This window comes from Lepidothrix coronata, unplaced genomic scaffold (genome assembly GCF_001604755.1).
Source record: "Lepidothrix coronata isolate B3197 unplaced genomic scaffold, Lepidothrix_coronata-1.0 Scaffold35, whole genome shotgun sequence".
Taxonomy (NCBI): Eukaryota; Metazoa; Chordata; class Aves; order Passeriformes; family Pipridae; genus Lepidothrix; species Lepidothrix coronata.
This window is the reverse complement of record NW_016690215.1, coordinates 3240531-3264985: the sequence shown is the minus strand read 5'-3', so window position 1 is coordinate 3264985 and position 24455 is coordinate 3240531. Positions and strand designations below refer to the sequence as shown.

General features: G+C 38.0%; 1 protein-coding gene across 5 annotated transcripts in view; it reads right to left on the bottom strand.

Moving 5' to 3' along the window:
* The window catches only part of FRMPD4 (FERM and PDZ domain containing 4), a 299178-nt gene that overhangs the window by 13797 nt on the left and 260926 nt on the right, over positions 1-24455 (bottom strand). For all 5 annotated transcript variants that reach the window (XM_017812340.1, XM_017812344.1, XM_017812343.1 and 2 more), the window contains 7 exons: positions 17589-17634; positions 8723-8827; positions 7737-7844; positions 4620-4751; positions 2569-2688; positions 1694-1830; positions 322-448 (listed from right to left, as the gene is read on the bottom strand). In XM_017812340.1, the coding sequence (XP_017667829.1) occupies positions 322-448; positions 1694-1830; positions 2569-2688; positions 4620-4751; positions 7737-7844; positions 8723-8827; positions 17589-17634 (775 nt within the window). The remainder of the gene's footprint in view (positions 1-321; positions 449-1693; positions 1831-2568; positions 2689-4619; positions 4752-7736; positions 7845-8722; positions 8828-17588; positions 17635-24455) is intronic.

Sequence of the window (24455 nt, the reverse complement as noted above, 5' to 3'; positions counted from 1 at the left end):
CATAGAGAGAACAATAACTTTCCTAACGAGTCTACTATTCATAGAAAGCACTAAATTAATTTTTAAAAATATATATCTTTATCATACATGATGTGTTAATAACCAGTTCTCTGTCATTCTCAAGATAAGAACATAGTTTAGTTGGGGCATAATTGATTATATATAATTGTTCTTGGCTATGTTGTACGAGCATCTGAAGTTAAATCTCTGAAAATATAATGACTAGCTGTTTCTCCGAAGGATTAGCCTTAAATGTTTCTCATATGTGCAACCCTTTCTCTTTTTTAAAACATATTTTCCATTAAGATGCAAATTTAATACCTTTTTTCCTGGAGGAACTAGGTTTTGATTTGCTTTGACAAGATGGGAAAGTGCTTTCTTTATGTTCTTTTCTTTCATGCTTTGCAGCACAGCAGATGGAAGAAAAGTCTCTAATCCCCATTCTTTTCTGCAATAAAAGGCATATATTTAATTTCACATTTCTGTGATGATTATTTATCTAAAGACTGGTGACTACGATGTCAAGTGAACGATCACCTGAAAACAGAAGGAGAGTTGATCAAGTACAGGGTTCTGCAATAACATATTATTTTTCTAGATTCGAACTATATATTTATTATGAAAAAGATGTTTTAAAATGATAAATAATCTCTCTTCTATCCCTCCCACCTCTTCAATTGTGCCATTCAGAAAAAATGTTTAAGTTTGATGTTTAAAGTCTATGTTAAACACCACTTAATTATATAGGCAAGCACCATTACAGAATTAAAATAGCAGATAATTTACAAGGTAATGTCAGATGCAATTTTATTTTTGAGGCTTCCTTTAGAACACACAAACCAGAGAGTCATTTTCTTTATCACTTATACTTTTTTTGGTGAGGGGGGAGAGGGTCCCTCTCAAAAACAGTCTCCCTCCTTTTACCAATTTTTTTTCTGCTTGAAGCACCTCTTTTGATAGAAGACTGACTTATCACTTCTAAGTAGTTATTTTTGCTGATTCATTAATAGGATAGAATATAACATGATCTTCAATATGGTGGATAAACTCTACAAGACTGAGTGTGTAACAGTTACTTTTATTCTGCAAATAAACTACGCAACAGTAACAAAAGTTTTAGGGTTTGGGTTTTTATTTTGTTATGGATTTTGTTACAGTTTTTTTGCTGCTTCGTTTTTTTTTTTTTTACTCCAAGCAGATGTACGCATTCTCACTCTGGATTTTTCTTTTTCTTTGTAGATACATATACATGTTGTCTAACATAAGACAGGTGCCTGCTGGGATACTTTTGCATTTAAGAAATATTACACAATGGAATCTATGACCCTACTGTCTTCTGAATCAAGCCATTATCTGAATTTTACTATAACAATCTCTACTAAAACTTTAAGATTCAGACCATATAAACTTAGATCTTAAATCACGGAAAGCAGATGAGTTAATCTTACTTACATTTATAAGCTATTTATTTACATATATAGGCTACTTCATATGCCTAAACAGATGACCAAAAGGTAAATGCACCAAAAGGACCATATATGTTGCTCTTAACACACTTGAATCAATTTCAGTGACAAAGAATAAACCTAAAATTGGTGCATACATACAGACATATTAAAGAAACAACCTTAAAGAATCTACTAGTTACTACTAATGTTTCACTTTTTAAGGATACACAGCATTCTCAACTTACTCTATGTATTTGAGAGAAATTTTCTGAGTTTGCTTGGTGGTCACAGTTGCAATATACATTTGTAACGCAGCCAACCGCAGGGCAATGTCGTATTTCAGTTCTGGTCCAAATCTTTCCTGAACCACATCGTTACAGCTCTGACAAGAAACCAGTAGAGGGAGCATGAAGTTAAAAAATCTTGCACTAAAAATAAATTATTTGGGCTTTTTTTGTTGTTGCTGTTTTCAGTTTTGGGTTTTTTTTCATTAACGTTGCATGTAGAGTAACTCCAAACCCAGAAGCAGGACCATGCTGAAGGTAGGACTGTTGCTCTCAGATGTGTCAGATGCTCACTTCGACATGGGTACTTAGGAAGAATACCAGTACTTTTGCCTGAGAGCAGAAGGCATGAGTATTTTGACCTTAGCTCTCTTCATCCTTCCTGGGGAGAAGAGTAATCCTGCATCACAAAGAGTGCATCTGGACTCAGGATAGCAGGATTCTACCTGGTGAGATACTCAAGAGAACCACATTGCTTGTCCATCAGTTTTCCCATCCATCTTACCGAAGTTCCTTTTCAGACATCATTTCTGTCTGATATTACAATACCATAAATAAGTATTAGCAATTAATTCAGCTTCACTCTTTTCTAAAGCCAAATATACTTTGGAAAGATATCAAAGCATTACTGTTTAGAGAGACTTACGAAGAAAGGGGACTTTGCAGATGATAGAGATTTGCACATTCCCCAAGTGCATTCATTGGCTTTATGCAGCAGAAAACAAAGCCAGGATTTACAGCAGCCACACTTTCTATGTGAAAACTTAAATTTATATATACAATAAGTCCATTTCTTTATTCTCCTTTACATTAACAATGGCTGTACTTTCACTTACCTGTACATAGAGATATTCAAAAGCAACTGGATCTCTTCTTAAAAGATCAATGGGATCCTTTGGGACAAAGCTAATCCTGAAAAGACACCTCATCTTGTGCGAGCTTGGCCTTTGGGTCACCTAGGATAGTACAATAAAAATATTAGAGGTTGGCAACCCTGGTTTAGCCACGCACTCTGTAGTCTCAGGCAATGTGACCTTGCTTCAGAGCCGCGTGGTAGCAAGAAAAACAATTCTATCCATCAAACAGCTCTGCCATGGGCTACTAAGTTCTTCACCTAAAAACATCATATTTATAATCTTTTGGAAAGACTTTTAGACTTGTATAGGCATGACTGCCTGATACAACTTATCCTCAAAGCAACAGAATTCACTCAAAATCAGAGTGAAAGGACAGAAAAAACAGACCTTAATAAAAACCATCCAAGTGAAATACAAACTGAGTTGAGCTTCAGCAGGACTAAAATGAGCAGGTTTTTGGGGAGAAGTCACATTTTATTTCTTAGACTGCCTGAGAACACAGGTAAGGCCCAGCTTGAATACTTTCCTCACTTCCTCTTGCTTATTTTAACCCATTAGGCAATTTGCAAGAAATTAGGTCTTTTTCCTGGATCGAGAGATCTACTTTATGACTTCTGACTGAGACCCAATATACTAAAAAATTACAAAGACCGCTTTGCTTGTTGGTCAGCAAAACTTTGTTAAACCTCTAACATTCTATTCCAGGTATATTCACAGGAGACCACCACATAGCTAATGAAAAACTGGATGAAAGGGTAACAATCCAAAAAAACCATTGTAAGTCATGGTCAGCAGCAACATCATAATGGAAAATTAAAGTATTTTGCTGATTTTATAGGAACTTCAAAGAAGACACCCCCAGAATTAATGTAGTTTATCTAACTTATTCAATTAGGCTAATGCAGTTAAAGAGTTAGGGTACTTTATAACCTACAGCTTTACTTTATAAAACTATACTTTTAAAAATACCCAATGAATTCTCTGTCTTGCCCTAACAATTTTCAAAAGATGTATTTATCTCACATTGTCTCTGACCTCATTCTTAAGCATCTAGACATACTCTATATATAAATAAAAGCTCGGGATGGGAGTTTTGAAAGCTTGCTGAGTTGGTTTACTCTGATCCTTCTGATTTCAATGAGAATTTTACCAATTACTTCAAAGGAGTGAGCTAGGCCAGGACAGCCAGTATTGAGTACTTTTGGATATTGTGCAATCATTGGGTAGCTTATATCCACAAGAAAAGAATGTTAACATGGCAAAAGCAAGTGCTTAAAGATTAGAAAATGCTAGAAAGACTGTTAGCTGGCAAACTAAGCTCCATCATACCATTACATGGACTCTAACTATAGGATCAAGGAGATTCTGTAATTTTGTCCCATTTTGTCTAAGAATCCATTTCTATTTTTTTTCTTTTTCAAATTTAGTTGAAATTAAAAATATGCTAATGTTTTCCTAAAACTCAGAAATACAAGGGAAAATTTCAGTCTTAACAATTTGGCAAAATGATAAGCAGCTAAAATCAGTGTACTCCACTGGTAACTATGAAGCAACTTCACCTTTAGTCACACCTCCCTGATCTAAAGAAGAAAGTCACACCACTGTTTTCTGGGTCACAATTCATCATCACTGAAGAGACATAAGGTATTACTGTGTAAATGAGACAAACCCGACTTCCTCAGAAAGAGGAACATTATTCTCTGTCACCCAGATACAGATCTGTATTATCAGGCTGGAACCAAAATCAAAATAAGGTTTTTAAAGAAATTTGGGCAGACTGTGGTTCTCAGAACTTCTTAATACTTCTGAATGGCCCAATGAAGCAATGAAATATGACATTTGTAACAGAAAAAATATTTGTTTCCTGTGAGAACCTGATTCTTACAACCACATCTAAATACTGTTGCTGTTTGATAGACAGGATCAAACTATAAATCTTGTTGATAACTCACTTGAGTAACGAAAAAGATGGATAATTTACTGATTAATCCATCTCATTAATATCTGTTTTCACACAGCATTTCACAAACCTGAGTTAGAGTCTCCTGTTCATGTAGCAAAAGGAGTTTTGTTCCAGATCCTTCAACCCTCTGCTCCAGCATCAGGGAAAAGTGTTCAATACACTTGATGGAAAGCTTTTCTTGGAGTGTTAAGATGACATCCTAATTAACAAAGGATTCATAAAATGTACTTAAATTCACAAAATGCTTGGGACTGAGTTATTCAGTGCCCCCCACCCTGCATGTACCTCCACAGAGTGGAAGCCCAGGTTTCATGCCTGTTCTGTACAAGTGTACAGGACATCACACCTGTTCACCCAGTGAAAAGTCAGTACCTTTACAATCAAACATCCCCAAGATGGTACCAGACACGAACGTGAAAAGTATATATATGGGATTGCTCTGAATGGACAACATTCTCTGTGGTTTAATATGCAAATTATACTGGTGTGGCCTTTAAATCATATCCCTCTCTCTCCCTGGAAATAAAAAACATCAGCAAAGGAGAGAAGATCTTGCCACTAGTCTCTTCACTTCATTGCGGCAGGGCCATCAAGCAGTACAAAACAAATTTATATGTTCAACAAAAAAAAAAAAAATTAATGGTCTTTATTTGTTGTTATGACAAGGTTTTTAAGTCCACTTCCTGAGTTTTAAATGCTCACAGAAAAGTCAATGATGATGATACCTGTGCAGAACAATAGTTGTAAATTGACAGACCATATCAATTTATAGTAGAAACCCCCAATATTAGAGACTTTCGATTAGTTTTCTTTCACAGTGGATTATGCCTAAGGGTAGTTAACTTGAGAATGACTGTTTCTAAAATAACAGCTAAACAAACCTCTTCACAAAACCACTCAATTAATCCCTACTTTACTTTCATATAACACTTTGTAAATGTATGCAGATTATTAATATCATCTGACAAGGTATCTTTTGCTTTAGTGAATGCTGTAGGAAAAAGAAATACATAATAACGCATCACATGTTGGTGACAAGTTCTATCCCTCAAAAAAAATTTTTGATATACATAAGTATCCAGATGGATAGGACTTAACTAAGGAGATCATGATGAATTGTAATCCAAGAGTTTTAACATAATTGAGGAAGATTAATTAATCAATTACAGTGTGCTTATGGAAAATCAAGACCAAGTTGGTGGAAGGACAAAAAAATGTATGTGGGAGGATGGGACAATTTTGTACAATGTAAAGAATATGACAGTATTAGTGAATTGCAAGCAATCACTCTAAATAATGGAACCTAATATTATACTATTCTGACTAATGGCGAATTTATTGCTTACACATTAAATCTATTTTTATTTATACTCCTAAACTGTGCTATAAAGACAAGGGGCATAACAGTAACATGAAGAAGCATAATATTAAGTGTAAGCTTTTAAGAGGGAGTAATAATGGCACTGTTTTCCACTAGCTGTCTTGAAGCTTTTAAAATATGAAGTAAAGGCACATAGTGCTGAATTAGTGCACTAAATTTTTTGCTAGATATCCTGTCATCCAGTAACTTAAGAATCAGCCCAGGTGCTACCTCCCAGCAATAAGGAAAGTGAGAACTGCAGGTTAGGTGCTGCTTGCACCTTCCTTAATAAGTAGTGTACCACTGACCTGCTAGGCATGGAAAAAAACTGCATTTACCTTGACTCGACTGGGGCATGTCTACTTCACCTCAGTTAAGCAAAGAAGCAACAATCCACACCCACCCATACACACACATGCAAGGCCTCAAAATATATAATTGCCTGAATTAGATGCAAAAGATATTATTCCTACAAATAGTAAAATGACTAAGGTCAGAGCAGGTTTACAACATCAATACAGCTACATAGCTGAGCCCACATGGGTGCCTGTGAAAATGACTTCAGATTTGACATACGGTCTTACAGTAAATGACACATCCATGACAGAACTACTAATGCAATGTGATGGCTAAAGATTGATCTTCAGGGGCAAAACATCCTGGAACGGGTTGGTTGTTTTTATGTTCATAACAGAAAATACTGGAAAGTCAGCTCGTGGGCCTTAGAAAGGTATGAGACTTCATTATGAATCATGCCTCCTATTTCTTCACCTAAACAAATTCTCAGATGGACTGAAGAAATTCAGTATCCCATGGATGTAGAGTGGAGGCTTGTATCCATTACCTGCACTCAACTTACGCCTCAGGTATATATATGAACTATTAACAAATACTGCATTTTTAAGTGTGACTTCAGTGTCTGTTTTACCATCACAGTGGAGTGAATTTCCTCCTGTCTACCTTCGCAAATCACTTTCTCTGCTATTCTAATTGATTGAGCATGTTGCTGTATCACAGTGAGCGCAAAGGCAGCCTTTCTTCAAATATGCATAGTTTTAAAATCCCTTAAAACTAGTAAAAGCTGACAATGTAGCTGAGAATTGCATCCTCGGTCTCCACTGATCGTTCCCACCCATGCATCTCTCAGGTCTCGGTGTCCCAACCATGCACACTCCATGCAGTGAACCAGATTTGGTAACCAATCTGTGTTAAAACTAGTTTACCCAAACAATAAGGCTTAGGAGACCAGCAGCATGCCCAACAGCTCTAGTCGCGTTGCTTACTACACTACTCCAAGGCTCTCACAGACACTGATGATGCCTCTGATTTGGGAACCTACATTGAACAGTGTCACAGACACTCCCTAGCAGCCTCAGTTGTGTGCCAGGGTTTCACTTTTTCATTTCTGTATGTGAAATGCGATATGGAAAGCATAAAGTGCATTATACTGAAGTGAGCAATTCATCACTGACATAAGCCTACGATATCCCATCCTAATTTCACTGGATGATAAGCTAGATGATATTCAATTAGCAACCAACATCTTAATCTTCTCAGCTCCTGACTTTTGCTGACAAATCATGCTTGTGTTTGTCAGCGTATCAAACGATAGGACTATGCATTATTAATTGTGCTCCAGGCACATTACAATCATCACTCCTTCTTCATTGAAAATAAATATGTTTTTAGCAGCAGAAAAACAAACCAAATCCTCATTATTTCTGAACTACGACTTTAACCCCAACTGAGCACACCACTGTTCTTAAAACGTTCCAAGTAAATGATAATTACTGAAGGTCTCATACCAAGGTATATCCAGCCTACCTTTATTGAAGTGCTGCAGTCAAAACGGAAAGATTTGGTTTGTCCATTTTCAAGATACACCTTTAGAACATTTGGCATGAAAAGAAGCGAGTTGTCTTTAACTGTTTCCTGTCAAGCAAATTAGTGAATCAGATTACAACACGCAACAAGGGAAACCTAAACACTGTTCTATAGAGACGTACATAAATCAGATGGAAAGGAAACAACTGAAAAGGAAAAGTGTTGTGGTCCAAACTGAATGCAGAAATATCAGTGTTCTCCAAGGGTCTAGGCATGCTCATTACAGCTGCCCTCTATAAGTCTGTGTCTGGAAAAATAAAACCTTTCACATACATTTTATGTCTGGCTTGTAGTATTGTCTTTCCCTATATACTATCTCTCTGACAATGAACATTATCTCTGAAATTGAAACATTTTCAATAAAACAGAAAAATAGATTAGAGAGTTGCATAAGATATCAGAGTGGAATGATGCTCTGGGAAATTATGAAAATTATCTGGGAGTTCATGTTTAAGGAGAAGTTCAGTGCCTCTCAAAGGGAGGCTGACTTTGCCTAAGGGTTGAAAACAACAAGTTCAAGTAGATAAAACAGGTTTTAAAGAAGTCTGTAAGGTAATGTTTTCCTAACATGGTACTTCTCTTGAGCTTAGGGGTTTTAGTGATACAAAACTGGTCTGAAAAAACAAACAAATAACAAACAACAAGCAAGCACTATCAAGACTATAAAGACAGACGTATATGCACTATCACCATAAAATGCATTCACTAGTATTTTAATTTTATTTTAAGAGACATATTTTTCACAAAATTATGGGCCCAATGGACTTAAAAAAGGTCTTTGGAAAACTTTAGAAACAGAAAAAACCCTTTCCTTTCAAGTCTATCACTGTTATTTCTACCACATAATTCCCTCCCTTTCCAGCTATGAGCCATACCTTTGGATGAAATGCTCAGTCCTTTCTGAGGTTAAATAGCTAAATACTCACCGACACCTGGCCATTGATAATTACTTCTTCTGAGAAGCGCACTTTGACAGGATTGGACTTCAATCTTGCCTTTTTTGCAGCACTAATAAAAGCTGATTTAGGAGACTGGAAGAAAAGATGATGACAAGATATATCATATAATTTCAAATTAAAACCTTTCTTTCCCTTTTCAGTTATTGACTGTTTCTCTCACACTGGGAACTCCATGTATACTGCAATACTTTGCATGATGTTCACTGCAGAAGAGAAATACAGTCAAACCATAATGCATCCTTGGATAATACATATGTACATACACATAAGGAATCACCAATGCATACTGCAGTTACTGCAAGTTATCCTACTGTCAGACTAGAGTGATGAGGAGGGCTCTCAGTGTACACACAAATTCCTCCTAGTTCTTCCACAATGACTGCTGTCAGCAAAACTTGTCTGCAAGAATGTTCACTGACCAGTGACCTACCAGTGACCCTTCATCAAACACTGAATGGAAAATTTTTGATAATCTGTGATCCACTAGATAGATATACACATTATTTTTGCCAAAAAAAAGTGTCTGAGACCTCTCCAAATATAGTGGCATCTCACTGTATTAGTCCATTTTGAAACACAGGTGAAAAGCACCAAGAGGCACCTTGCAGGCCAGCAGGCTTCCCCGGAAGGTATCCCCTAAACACACCTTGTGTAAGGCTTGCCTTCAATAGGTCAAACACTTTGTAGGGCTTCATGGGTTAGAAGTCTAGAAGCATTCCTAATTTTCTTTTTGGACCTGCTTGACTTTTACCTACTATATTATACAACAGATTCTCCTGTGATGAAGTGTTCAGCCCTTGGAAGAAAAGAGTCGTTCCATTTGTGGAGTTTAGATAACAACTCTTTTTAGTAACAAATTAAATATTCATAGTCAATCAGGTCAGCTACAAACACAGCATTGCCTAACTCCATAACCTTGATAATGGGCAATGGAAGAAATTCTGGCTTTGGCTGAAAATCACTAGTCTTCTTCGGGCCAGACTTTAATCCTTTATTTTCTAGTAAAATATGAATTAAGGTTTTCATAATCTTACTCTAACTCCTTAGAAGTGGCCTGACTAGTTTTGGATAATGAAAAAACTAACTCATGCTGGTTTGTTTGGGAGAAACAAGGGCAGGCATCACTAGTGATGACCAATGCAGCACGACAGCAGTCCCTGTAAAAACAGGAAGTCTTGTCGCTATCACAAATTTTGACTGAACTAACAATCTGCAGGAGTGATAGAGTAGTTCAAGGCCACATGCTCTTGTTGTCTCTGATCTCTGCTGAAACTGTTAAAAAAGTTATTTTCTTGTGATGCAGACGCCTTGTATTTCGTAACTAGCTGGAAGAAGTCTCAAGCTTATTTCTCTATGCCTCTGATTTATTATCACATTGAGAACATAGTAACTATTAACCATAGGCTCAGTGAACAAGAAAAAAATGATGCCACGTTCTCCTAGGAAATATCAGAAACATGCAATAATTTCTGGAGATGTGAAACAACCATCAAAACCAAAGTAAGTTAAAAAAAAAAAAAGAAAAAAAAAAGAAAAAGGTCAGTATCTCAGTGTGGAGGACCCTGTTGACTTCTTCAGCAAGAGGGGACAACAAGGATATGGCTGAAGCAGCTTACCTATTGTACTCTAGAGCTGATTCCTAGAATGACATAGTATACAACAGTACCATGACTAATATAACAACTCTACAGATGTCTTCTCTAATTTTCCTCCTCTCCATGTAGTCCTCTGCAGTGCGGAACGGGGATAGTCATGGCACCCAAGTAATGGACTGCAACCTGTTGTTTCCCACTGCCACAGGGCAGCATTGCTATAGGACCAGGTTACCAGCTTTACCTTGCAAGGACACAGGGGAAAGAGTTGCTTTCACTTAATTTTCTTGCTGGAAGAAGCTTTGTACAGTTGTTTGCTCTTATTGCAGATGAGTCACCAGTCTGGCCACTCTTAATAGGCAGACTGCCAAATGCTCTCCAGATTCTGGCAAGGTTATTCCCATAGAGCAAATCTGGCAAACTGCTATGTGTCTCTGTTGCTCTCTACAACCTCTCTTTTCCTCTCTACAACCTCAAAAGTCACTTGCAAGGGGCATAAATACTTAAACTATGCTATTGCAAAAATGCCATAGGGGAGTCAAAGACAACTGAAAGATTTGAACATATGTGAGTTCCCAAGAGCTCCTTCAGAACATGGAGTTTAATGTATGTATTGCACAGCCACAGGAGCACACCATGGTCTATCATAAAAAATGGGCCTTCCTTCCATTTCCACTTCTCTTGCAGCAATATGGGCAGGACTCTGGCCCTTTGCCAGACACTCTGGGTGAGCTTGGAAGCAGATTGCTTTCCAAAAGGCTTCAAACTATAAACCAGGGGTGTAAGAAAAACTAAAACAGCTGTGCTAGGCATTTGGGGGAACGTTCTCTGCTGGTTAAAGGTTTGAGTAATAGCACAGATTTTGCATTTAATTGCACAATCTCATTGTTTCTACCTCTGCATCAACTTCGCACTTGATGTTTTCTCTTTGAGAAAAGAAGGGTTTCCAAGGAATGCAGCAAATACCTAGGAAAAGTCGGGTTTGACTGTCGAAACTTGTTTGTCTAACAAAGCCTCAGCAAGATGATATGCTGCTCTATTCTATTTTAATGTCTTTAGGTTTGTAGAAGAATGTTATCAATTAATGATTTTCAGAGTGTCAGGTTCATTTGTTTCTAATGCTCTGTCTTTTAGTCAAATGGAAGCCATTACCCACAGTTAATGACCTTAAGCAGGAGGTGTTTACACTAATGCGGAACATTTATCACTGCAAGTAAAGTATTTGCAATGTCACAGATAAAAACAGCTTAATTTGAGTGACTTTTGCAAAACGAGGGCACGCTTTTTAACAAGGAGTCAAAATAATTCAAAAACCCTCAAACTGCACTCTGTGTGACCTAAGCACTGTTTCCTATTAAAAGCTCAAAGTTATCAGGATTTTAAATAATTTTTACTTGTTTACACAGAATTCAGGAAAAAAAATCAGCTAATCATTTAAACAGTAGAGAAACTGCTAACAAGAAAAATGAAGCATTGCGCAGACATTTGCCTGAAGGAAATGCCAGTGAAGATCAAGACCCTACTTTGAATCCTGCTTACTATGGACTGCAATAAATGGGCATCCATCAGCAGGGTCAAAACACAACAGATTGCTATAACAAGAGGAGACTTTCTACAAAATGTGATTTTCTAATTTTCTGGACTCCTCAAAATTAGATACTATTTTTGTCAGCAGCATTATAGCAGGTCATTTTTCGATAGATCTTAGAAAAAAAAAATCCTACATTTTGTGAGAAACTTTTCTGATGAAAATAACAACATCTCGTACTTTGTGCCTTTTGCAGGTAGACTACAATTTGGGGGAGATTCTAAGGGAAGTGGTTTTTATTTGCTGAAAAAGCCTCTTTGAGTGCTCTTGCCAGTAGAAGTGCTGCAACAACAAAATCTTTATTCATGCTCAAGAAAAAGAAGGCTTTAGTATTTAGAAGAGCACAGTGTAGTACTGAGCTACCACAAAGAAGTAAAATTATAGCACTATAGGACAGTCACAAGGTGAAAAGAAAACCTGCTCTGTGACAGTATCAAAATCAGAAATACTACATTTAAAACTACAGAAAATGTAGTTTTTACATAGACACAGAGTGTATATATACAATAAATTTTAAGCTTGTTACTCAAAAATAGTCATTAGTTTAATATAAAATACGTTTGCCAGGAAATAAGGAAAAAAAATGCATGACTGCAAAAATGTGTTGACTTTTTGGTCCACTTCTAACAGTAATTATATAAGCCAAAATTTAGGGAGGAATTAAATTTATTAAATGAAAAAGAACATAATGCCCAAAGGCAAACTAAATATGGTAATTCATAGCTCTGAATGAGGCTGAAACAACTACATTGGCTCACAAGAGCATTGCAGAAGAGCAGGTAGGGACATGGAAGATATAAAACAGAGAAGTTTTACCAAACAATAATTTTTTATAACCACATGGCACTGACAGATCATCATCAGGAGTATTTCTTTGTTAAACTCTTGGCACAAATTTAATTGCTGAATTAGTGATCAGATGTGGGTTCTCTCTTAAAACCCAACAATCTATCATAGACAATTGTATTTTACTATTTGCATTACTTATATTTTACCATTTTTAGATAGTAATCATAATCTGATCATTAGTCCCATAGACTCCCTGTAAGATTGTTGCCACAATCATTATGATCCATAAATGTTATTTATTGTAGTTTTTCTGCAAAGGTTCTGTCTCAGACATATAACAAGAAGCATGTCTTTCAAAACAGAAAAAGATCCTATCTTTTCCCATTGCAGAATTTAAAGCACAGCAAAATTGCCATAGATCTCAGCTGGGTCTGGACTTCATCCAAGGAGCTTAAGAGATTAATCATGAAAGCAAGCTATCAAATGATCTCTGCACATAAAATCTGAAGAGATATCAAATAGGCAAGTTATTTGATTTGAGTAATGCTTAAAACTTAATAAGGCAACAGTCAGAATGATAGTTCATTCACAGAATAAAATGGTCAGAAATTATAATCAAATGCTACACTTCCAGAAATCTAAACTTTGAGCTGCTTCAACTGCTCAGTGACTTTCTTATAAACAATGGTGATAAGAACCCAGCAGAGATTTGTATACTGACGGAAAGAAAAAGATGGCCTAGTGCTTTGGTTTGGTCATAATTAAAATGAAATTTTAATGAGTTTCAGCATTAAACAAAACAATGCATGTAAGCAAAAATGATCTGCGAAAGCTTTCAAAGAGTACTGAGCGAACTACAGAGTACTATAAATGTAGATCATGTCTACTTTCACCTGCAATCTCAAAGGATGTTTAGCTGAATGCAAAACCAAAACACACTCTAAATAGTGCTAATAAAAACATTTAAGAAACAGCACTCTTGTAATTCATCTGGGCAGATATTTTTCATGCAATGGTAGAAGGAAAATCACCATCAAGAGGAGAGATTGACGAAATGTTTGTAAAGACGTATTCCTGCCAAGAATGGGGAAAAAATTCAGTCTTTACTTAAAAGTTCTTACTTTTCCTTTGCCTGGTTGCTACTCCATGTTTTACTGGCAAAATAGTAAAAGGAAACATGGAGGAGGGCAATATTAAAGAGATGGGGAAAATACATTGTAATTTTTGAAGACATAAATATTGTTTCCAAACTGTAAGACAAACTGTATTTGTCAGAGGACCCCCTGTGCAGAAGACCAGGACAGGTACACAGCTGGAGTGCAGCAACACCCAGGACTTCAGAGCTGAAAGGGATTTGACCCAATAGGCTCAGGCACTACTGACAGCAACATTGTGGCAGCATGAGGACCAGCGTGGACCAGATGTTTGAGATGAGTCAGGAACACCCAGGAGACTTTGCATCCCAAGCTTTGCACAAACTTGCATTGCTTCAGGGCCCAAATCTGGCTGCACACACTGGCAGCATCTCAACTGCTCCACATCCCTATGCACACCTTTGTTTTCACTGCAGAAAAACTAGGAGTGAAAAGTGGTAAGGGAAGGATGCTACGAATCAATAAAATACTGGTTTAGATAGGTAGGGAGGTAAAATAATACTGCACAAATAGATGAGATGTGCAGGGTGCAACAATCCTGCAGTTGAGGCTCTCCCAGCTAGCTCATTCCACTGAAGCATCCAGACTCTGGGGAAAAAATGGGTCAATCAAAGTTAGAATCAATATGCATATATCAATCTCGTCTTCTAATTGCTCCGTGCACATTCTTGGGGAGGCAATCTTCATGCCTACATGAGATAAAATGTCCATCCTCCCCAAATACAAGAGTTCTTTGTCTGTTAAGGTAGAGCTGGGTGACTCTGACAGACATACCAGAGTGGAACAACACAAATATATGTATAAAATGGGCACATCAGTCCAAATGGCTGACTGGACAGTAAAGTGTTTCAGTGCCATCCTTAGCTCAGTGACATCTAGAGGAGATTCAGTTATTTTTTAATTTTTGTTGCTACATAATGAGAGGAGCAGATTCTGCCTTGTCAGGCCTCACACAGAGCTTGGACCCAAAGAGCTGGGAATCATAGAATCACAGAATTATAGAATCATACAATGGAAGAGACCATAAAGACCATCTAGTTCCAATCACCCTGCCGTGGACAGGGACACCTTTTACTAGACCAGGTTGCTCAGAGCTCCATCCAACCTGGCCCTGAACACCTCCAGGGATGGGGCGTTCATAACTTCTCTGCACAACCTGTCCCAGTACCTCATCATCCTCAAAGTGAAGAACTTCTCTTAATACCTAATCTAAACCTACTCTCTTTTGGTTTGAAGCCATTTCCCCTTATTCTGTCATTACACGCCCTTGTAAAATGTCTCTTTCTCCATCTTTCTTGGTACTGGAAGGCTACAATTAAGTTGCTCCAAAGCCTTCTCTTCTCTAGGCTGAACAATCCCAATTCTGTCAGTCTTTCCTTATAGGAGAGGTGCTCCATCCCTCTAATCATCTTGGTGTCCCTCCTCTGGACTCACTCCAACAGGTCCATGTCCTTTTGGTGCTGGGGTGCTGGGGACCCCAGAACTGGATACAGTACTCCAGGTGGTGTCTCACCACAGAGAAGCACGGCAGAATCACCCCCCTCACCCTGCTTGCCACACTGCTTTTGATGAAGCCAGGATATATTTGGCTTTCTGGGCTACAAGCACATGCTGCCAGCTCACATCCAACCTCTCATCCACCAGCACCCCCAAGTCCTTCTCTGCGGGGCTGCTCTTGAAGCGTTCATCCCCCAGCCTGTATTGATACCAGGAATTGCCCTGACTTAGGTGTAGCATCTTGCACTTGGTCTTGTTAAACCTCAGGAGATTCCCATGGGCCCACTTCTCAAGCTTGTCCAGGTCCCTCTGGATGGTATACCATCCTTCAGGAGTGTCAACCGCACCACTCAGCTTGGTGTCATCTGCAAATCTGCTGAGGATGCACTTTGTCTATGTCACTAATGAAGATATTATATAACACTGGTCCCAATACGGACCACTTGTCACCAATGTCCACTGAGACTCTGAGCCACTGACCACCACCCTCTGGATGCTACCATCCAACCAATTCCTTATCCACCTAACAGTCCATGAATCAAATCTCTCACCAATTTTTGGAGAAGGATATTGTGTGGGACTGTGTAAAAGGCTTTACAGAAATCTAGATAGATGACATGTGTAGCCCTTCTCTTGTTCACTGATGTAGTCACTCCATCACAGAAAGCCACTAGGTTGGTTAGGTAGGACTTGCCCTTGGAGAAGATACCAGTCATGACTTTCCTTCTTCTCCAGGTTAAAGGCTGGAGCAGGACTGTATCTGTGCTGTAAGGTCTTCCATTGAACACAGAGTGCACAGTTTATTTGGGTTTTAGATTCCCTTACATTCAGTACATATAGCCTTGCTCTCAGACCAGCAGTGTAGTGATAACAGGCCACAGCACCTCATAGACATGTAACGCCACACTTTACTGTCCACTTTTAAGGACTACATATAGCTGCACTAAAGCATATGCCCTTTCTTCACCTGACATTTAAAGAAAAGAATGAAGTCTGTCAATGGTTGAAACTTGCATAAAAAAGAAAAGCGAGTGAGGATCTCTTTTCCCCATATAATATATATGTTCACTGTGATCGAAACCACTGACTGTAAACCAGCAAGCTTTAAAGGCAGTTAATAAGACCATGTCTGCATTTTCATTTAAGGTGGCTGATGTTGACCAGATCCCAGCTCACCTTCCTGACAGTAGCCTTACAGCAGAGTGGCAGCCCCTGCCTGGTTTTGCTGCGGAATGCATGCTTTTTCCCCATTAATTAGTTGCAGTGCAGACTGGCTTCTAGAAAGGGTGCAGGACCAGCAGAACTACATGGCCACCTCAAAACTAACCAGAAAGGCTAATGACTAGTACAAAGGCACACAGAACTGGCCAAGTTGCATTAGCAAGATGTACATTTTGGCAGCTTCATCAGATAAACTTGTTTTCACATCTTTGTGCCAAATCCACCTCCTATTCTTGGATGAAAAGGCTGCAATTATTCCTTGCTAATAAAAGCTACTGTTTATCAGGCTAGCCAACAGGTAGTTGAATGGACCTGCTGAATCTGAATCTCCTGATGCATGACTGAAGCCCCTCAGCAGCCCACAACATATGCATGGCTGTGCATGGATGTATGGCAAGAGACGTATGCGCTTCCTCCCCTGGCTTGGCTTCTCTCCTTTTCTCATGGGAGATGGGTTTGAGTTGACAGGCCACGAATCCACTCCCACAAACCACAGAGGCACGTCACATAAACCAGCTCCAAAGTGGGCTGCAGTTTGTCCCAGTCCCTTCAAGCCAATCTCACGCAATCGCCTGTCTGTCTCTTCTTTCCCCTCACCTCCACAAGTTCTGCACTGGAGACGCAGACAGAGCCCTCCCTCACACAGGGTACAGGTGGTTTGTTACAGCAGCATAACTCTGTGGGACCAAGGCAGAACCAAGAAAAACCTAGATACCGCAACAAATCAGAAACTGAAGTAAAACTCGGCATCCTGCTCTACTGATCTCCCTGGTATGAGTTTAAAGACACTACTGTTATTTAACTTATAATACAGCCTATGAGTGAAGGACACGGTAACACTGTCTTAAACATCACCTTTAAGAGATACAGCCCTTATTGCACTCATTTCTTTTTATTGCACAGATAAGGTAGAGACATGGACAGAATACAGGCAGAAAAAGAAGGTGATATGTTGCTAGGAAACTAATTCAGAAAACACTGACAATACTTACAGGGTAAGGTTGAACAACAGTAAGGAGGATTGATTCTTTGCAGCTTCTATAAAAAGAAAAAAAGTAAAATCAAGTAAAGATTCATACTTTTATTCACTACAGATAACCAGCTTTTCTTTTTAATGCAAAAAACTGCAGTAATATGGCAAAATATTTATTACAATGACATAGCAGAGAATTACAGAGATTAATAATAGACCAAAATAACAATGGGTATTAAGAAATAAGTTTCTTCCAATCTAGAAAATCAAATTGACTTTACAGTCTATGCTACAAACTTTTTGCTTCATCAGAGACCTTCATGCTGCAATAACTGTTGTCTCTAGCAAGAATGAAATAACCTTTGATATAATCATATTAGTTCAGTATCTACAGACTACTAATTTCTTTCACCTAATTTACAAATCCAAGTCACTTTTTATACCATCTAGCTCTTGTACGCCTAAAGCCAAATCTATTTGAAGACAGCAGTGTTTTTTTTCAAAACAAAAATGTGGACAAAATTTAGTCCCCATTTCTTCTCTAGCTCACCTTTTTAAATGGGTGGAAAAGGATTAATGTTAGCTGAATACCCCCATTAGAATTTTTACATTTTTACAAGATTGCTGAGGAAAGGTTTTTCTTTCAATTTAAAAAGCTCCTCCTTAGGATGAAATTAGTAAATGGAAAACATATGAACAGCTCTAAAAAAGCCGAACTGATTTATAGGATAAAGAGAAGAAATTATTAGGAATCTTGATATGATCAAGAGAGCTAGACAAATGTCACATGTATATTTTGACTACTGGTGGGTACTTGGGGGTGGTGGATAAGTGGGGAAAAGTAAAGGTAAAGTGGAAGAAGGTGGAAGAAAAGCCAATACGAGTCAGTATCTTTTGAATTACCTTGTTGGTCAGATGGCTCCTGAGGGCAATATCAGCTAAGAAAAAGTCACTTGCCATTTTGTTGAGATGGAATTGAATTTCTGTTGGTTCTACTACTTTCAAACACGAATTGGTTATGTGATTTATTGCCTGGCTGACTGACATGAAACTGATTTGGCATGTCTGAACTGTTCAGCAGAACTAACTAAAAAAATCACGCTGTATTGGTATTATACAGTGTCACCTTATATGCATATTCACATCTCTGATATGCAAATTAAAAAGCCAAAAAGCAAAGAAAATAGAGGGGAGACAGAAGGCCCAGTCAGAACCTGGTCTGGAAGGCCAGGCTATACTTGATGAAGCCAACATGTCACTGAATACCAACAGGGATAGCAAATTCAACTTTCGTCAAAGCCATCAGTCGTGCAAGGGACAAGGTCTCACCAAATATCCCCTGCCTAAAGAAAAAATTTGTTAAGCTTCAATTTTTACTTGTCTTATTAGACATTTGTATCATTACACTAAAAGATTATAGACAGACTTCAAAAGGTGAGACTGATGGTTTTGGCTGCCTGTCTGGCTCTGGAACAACTGAAATAAAAGTAATTTAGAAAGTTAAAAAAAATTAATGAGGAGCTATATGTGGTGAAAATTATATGTTCTGCCACAAAACAGCATAATTTTGTCCCCTTGAGATATAATTACAACTACTTTCAGGAATTTCCCACAATTATTTTTCATTTCAATAAAACATGTTCCAAAGTTAAATTCTAGACATTATTTATTCAATCATGAAACAGGCTTCATATACAGTGTTCATAATTCTGAAAATTTATAGTTCAATTTTAAGGTCCGCAAGCTAAAGTTTTGGAAATATTCACAATTATTCTTTATAATTGTGCATTGTTTTTCTCTAAGAGTTTATAGCTTAAAAAAAAGTAACGCTCTTTCTGTTTTGGGTAACAACAGTCTACTGTCTACTTTATTGCTATTCTACCTACCACATTTTTGGGAATCTAAAAATGCATGATAGGAAATGTAATTTATTTCAAGAATCTCACAACCGCACCTATGCTATCCACATCTATTCAACTGTGACTGCTATATTAACCTAGGCATACAAGTAGACAAAAGGTCCACAGTTAGTTATGGGATGAACTGCAGCCCTGGGATAACTACACCATGCCCAATTGACCTTTTCAATTACTTTCAACCCACTAATTTATGCTTCTCATGAAGCATAAGATTACCACCACCTCTGCCTCCTGTAGTCCAGCTACCTCAGAAAGTTGCCTTAAAAAATGAAAAGCAGCTTCTTCTGAAAATGTTTTACAGCTCTTCATTATTCTTAGATTAAACCTGTCCAGGTGCCCAGTGTAGGCAAGATTCATTCTAGATTAACAAATTCTTTTTTTTAAAATGAAAGGCCAAAAGAATATATTTCGTGGACAAGACTTTCCTACAGGATAATCACTTGCATCGGAAGGATGCTAGACCCTGGACCATTCATTCAACATTTGAGGCTATAAGGCCCTTTGGAGTATCAGGACACATGAATGTTACACATACATAAAGTTGGTGTCAAGCACTACATACAGACCCCTCATCAATAGAGTAAACATTTTCTATAAAAGTCATGCTACAGGCAAAACACAGCACAGTTACAGAAGAAATAAATATTTAATTAGCAGTTTTTTGATCTGCAGTACTGGGTCACGACTTCCCCACTTGTTTTAAAACTTTCTCAACTAATGATGACAAAACTCCACAGGACAGCACATCTTTTCTACTTCCAGTATGGTTAGTAAATCCTATAAATCTATATTATAAATCTTGCACAGCACTGGAGATGGTCAATTGTACCATGTACTGTAAATGTCGCAATAATGAAAAAGCAATGGAATCACTGACCGTGTGATCTGTGAGTTTTGTAGCTTAAATGTACGTGGACATAGGCATGTCTATGTGACAGCAGAACATATAGACAGTACAGATTACATAAACTAGGTATGTTACCATACTTGAATGTGAGGTACTTCTTTTAAACAACTTCTGAAACCTAGTGGCAAAGGCTAAAAAAAACCCCAATTGCAGTTTTAATTTCCTTCTGAAATGTCTTTTCTCCTCTAAAATATGATTGAATCTTTTTTTTTTTAATATATTATAGTTATTTTATTACCTTTCATACTCACTTAACAACTGCTTAATTATTTCTATCTTAAATCTATTCATTTTTTTAGAGTCACTCAAGACAAAAAATCTGCAACTCCAAGCTTGGACAACAAGCTGAGGACTTTTTGGGTGCTCTGTCATCTGACCAGCTAACAGTAAAATATCATCACATTTTTTTCATTTCCTGACATTACAATCAGACGGTGAGAAGGTGGCTAAAATCTGAAAACTCTGATGGGAATTTGTGATTCATCTCTCTGTCCTTCTCCGTGTCCCACGTGGTGATTATATTTGTCTGTTCTCTCTACTCCTTACATCTACCTAGGCTGTAACAAGGAGAGAATATAGATGGTTTGAGAATCAAATTATGTCGTATTGTAAAGGTTAAAGTTGTATTACTAAGTATCATGCATCTGGAGCTACATGAGGCGTTAACATTCAGCTACAACGCGAGCCATTGACTTTATCTGTGAACTTGAGGCTGGAACTCACTGTCTCTCTTCTGCTTCTCGTGAACTGGAAGGGAGGAAAGGCAAGGGACGTGGGGCAATCTCAGTGTCTGAGACAAATGGAGTAAGTGGGTCTGTTCTTTGTATGCATCCTACAGCAAATATAGCATATGAATAAAGAGAAAGTATGCATATATTGCCCTTAAGAAGGGAGAATGAAAAATTATTTTTTATGCTAATTTAAAAGCTTTTAGCAGTTTTACATACAAGAGAAGTACTCGATTTCTCTCCCACTGAAGATGAACGAATTAAGAATTGATACGTAATAAATAATACTATGATATACAGGGAATGCAATTCAGAAAGATCTTTCTCTTAACTATAATTAAGCTCTGTTTCACTTACAATGAACATCAAATTCTGAAAATCGTTTTGAAATGCTTTGTTCTCTGCTATTTTAGGATCATCTGTTTCACTTTAGTTCTCACTATTAATGAGAAAGGTCTGAATTTCGCAATTGTGGAGTTTGATGCCATGACCTGCAGTATGTTTCGCACTACATTTTTGAAGTAAGGAAATGGAAATCAGTGGGTCAAAAACTAACTACAAAACATAACAGGTTACCTCAAATGCCCTATTCAGAGCTGTGGAAATTATCTTCAAATTCTAAAATCTAGACTAGAGAAAAATCATTCAATGTTTGAATGTCTTTCAATATTATGAAGATTAATGCAGGAATAATGAACAAAGATTTTGCAAAGTCACTCTATTGTATCACATTTCTAATTACTTCATTACAGAATCATAGAAATTTTGGGTTTGAAAGGACTTTAAAATCATCTAGTTCCAACTAAGGATCATTTTGATTTGAGCTCTATATATACATTTTTACATAAAACCTGTTCTACAGTATTTATCTTCACCTAGGGAAGGTCCAAATTTCATTTCTCCAGGCTTCTATCATGGCCAACAGTTCCTGTGGAAAAGAACAGTTTTCCCTAGAGATCCATGTAGATTTATTTCCGGGGCTGGAGACATCTGGTAGGACCTTGGTGGCACAGAATAGATGCATCTTAACCCAGAGTTTCCTCATTCTCAGGTGTTATCACACAGCACACACACACACAAACTAACAAGTACAACAGATTACACCATGCTGGAAGCCATGCTACTGTGGGCAAATCACTTTTGTCCTCTTGGTTACATCTACCCATGGATAATCACTGTTTTAGCAGCAGGTGAAGCATCAGACCTCTTCAAGCCTAAGAGGAGGATATTTTCCAGACAATTTTTAGGGGAACACAGAAAATTATCCTTTCTCAAGGGGCTGCCAATACCTGGCACGAGTGTCAGTGGGATTTCAGTCTCTGCTTGTCCACTTGGCTGCACTGACCTCTGTAGTCTCTCTGAAGATCCTGTACACAGCTAGAGATGGGAGTTCCTGACATCACGCTATGCAGGCAAGGCAGGGTATGCTACACATAGCATTACATCCCCAACTCCACCTCAGAAGACAGCTGCAGGAGTGCAGCAGGCACGAAGTGTAGCAAGAGGCTCATGAAATAAGGTAGGCCACCACAGCAGTGAGGTCTGGGGTCCCACTTTGGGGAGGAGGGAAAAGAGTGCATGGCATATAGATATAGAAGATGGGGACATGAGGCCAGAGTGCCAAGCTTTGGGTTCAGACACATGAGGAACAACTTAAGAGATGAAAGGGAGCATCAGCTTGGACGATGGGTTTTTTCTGGGGATGACAGAGCACAGAACACAAAGATCATGGCATTCAGGTGTTATTTTTGGAGTTAGAGAGGGTGCATTGTAATCCTTAGTATCAGAAGGCAGAAAGAATACAGTCACATTTGAAAAGCTGTGGCTGCTCTGTCTACTGATGTTAATGGTATTACCTGTCCTTAGCCTAGTTGTCAATGCAGTGAAATACTCTTGACATCCAAGAAAATTCAACTTGTGAACTCCCGAACCCTGCAGCTTAATTTGCATAGCCTGCTGCTTTACAAGGTCCTTAAAATTTAAGTTTGCCATCGAGTATGTGAGGGCTTGCAGCAGCAAAAGCAATAACCTGGGAATTTTGCAAGATTCCTGTTTGAATGTCTGAGCCCTTAAATCTATGCAAGTAATGGATGTTTGAAATGACCACTGCCACATAAAGTATAAAACAAGATAAGCATGGGATTATTACAGCACTGCAGAATCAAACAGCAGCAGAAACACAGATGAGTGAAAAGATGCTCTGATTCCAACATAAATAACTTCAATAATAGCATACTGAAAATTTCTGTCAAAGTAAATTGTGTTTTGTATAAATGTTCTTCCTTATTTTAAAGGCCTGGCATAGTGTGAAAGTCAGTCTTTAAAATTGTCACAGTCTGCAGCTCACACTAATTGGAACCTTTGCTGGTAGTCTCCACAAGGGGTCAAGGAGAGAATGTGTCTGCAGGCTGAATTATGCTTGCTTCCTCTGAAAGAAGTGGTTCCTTCAGATCAGGGCCGTAGCACACTGGTGGGCTTTCATGCAGGAGATGCCACCGCAGATACCTCTGCAAATAAAGGCTTTGAGAATAAAAAAGCCTCCCGTTCTCTAAGGCTGTCCGTCTGTCAAGCTTTCACATGTACCAAATTCAGTCTGTTTTCTCCTTTATTACCTTTGAGTTACCAAAATGTTGGTCAAACAGTTAATACTTGTACATGCTGTACAGAAGTGTACAAGAGTAAAACTACTTGAAAAGCAACAGCAGCATTACACTGATATCTAACTGATGAGCAATGTTACCTGCTCCTTACTACACTGGCCTTCAATCAATTTTTGAGTGCACTTCTTAATATCAGCAATATGCAGAAAACTCAACATTGACTGAGGCACCTTCCTTAGACAACCATTTTCCTACTTACACAAATCTATGACAGCCTCATTTGGTTCCTGAGAGCACTTGGGGTTAAACTTCAAGATGGAATAGAGGATGTATTAGAAGGTACAAATACTGGAGTTGTCTGATCCAACATAATCAGTATTTGCTCATTTTGGCCAGCATAAAAAAAAACCACAAGAGCCAGATGAGCATGTGTGTATATCTGATGGACTGAGACTTTCATCAAGTCAACTATGAGCATGCCACTGCTGCACCATCACACCATTAATTACTTCATGCTGCATGAAGATGCCGTACAGCCAAGGAAAAAATGTAGTGCTTACTCCCCTATTAATTAATTGTTCAGCTGTCCTCTTCTAATTAGACTTTCTGCACATTAGTTTTAAAGGATCAAAGACAGATAAAATGGGATAATATTGGTCTCTCAGGTCACTCATCCAGGCCAATGTTTCAGTGCTAGTTTTCCTATCATTAACTGCCAAAGTCTCAAAAGCT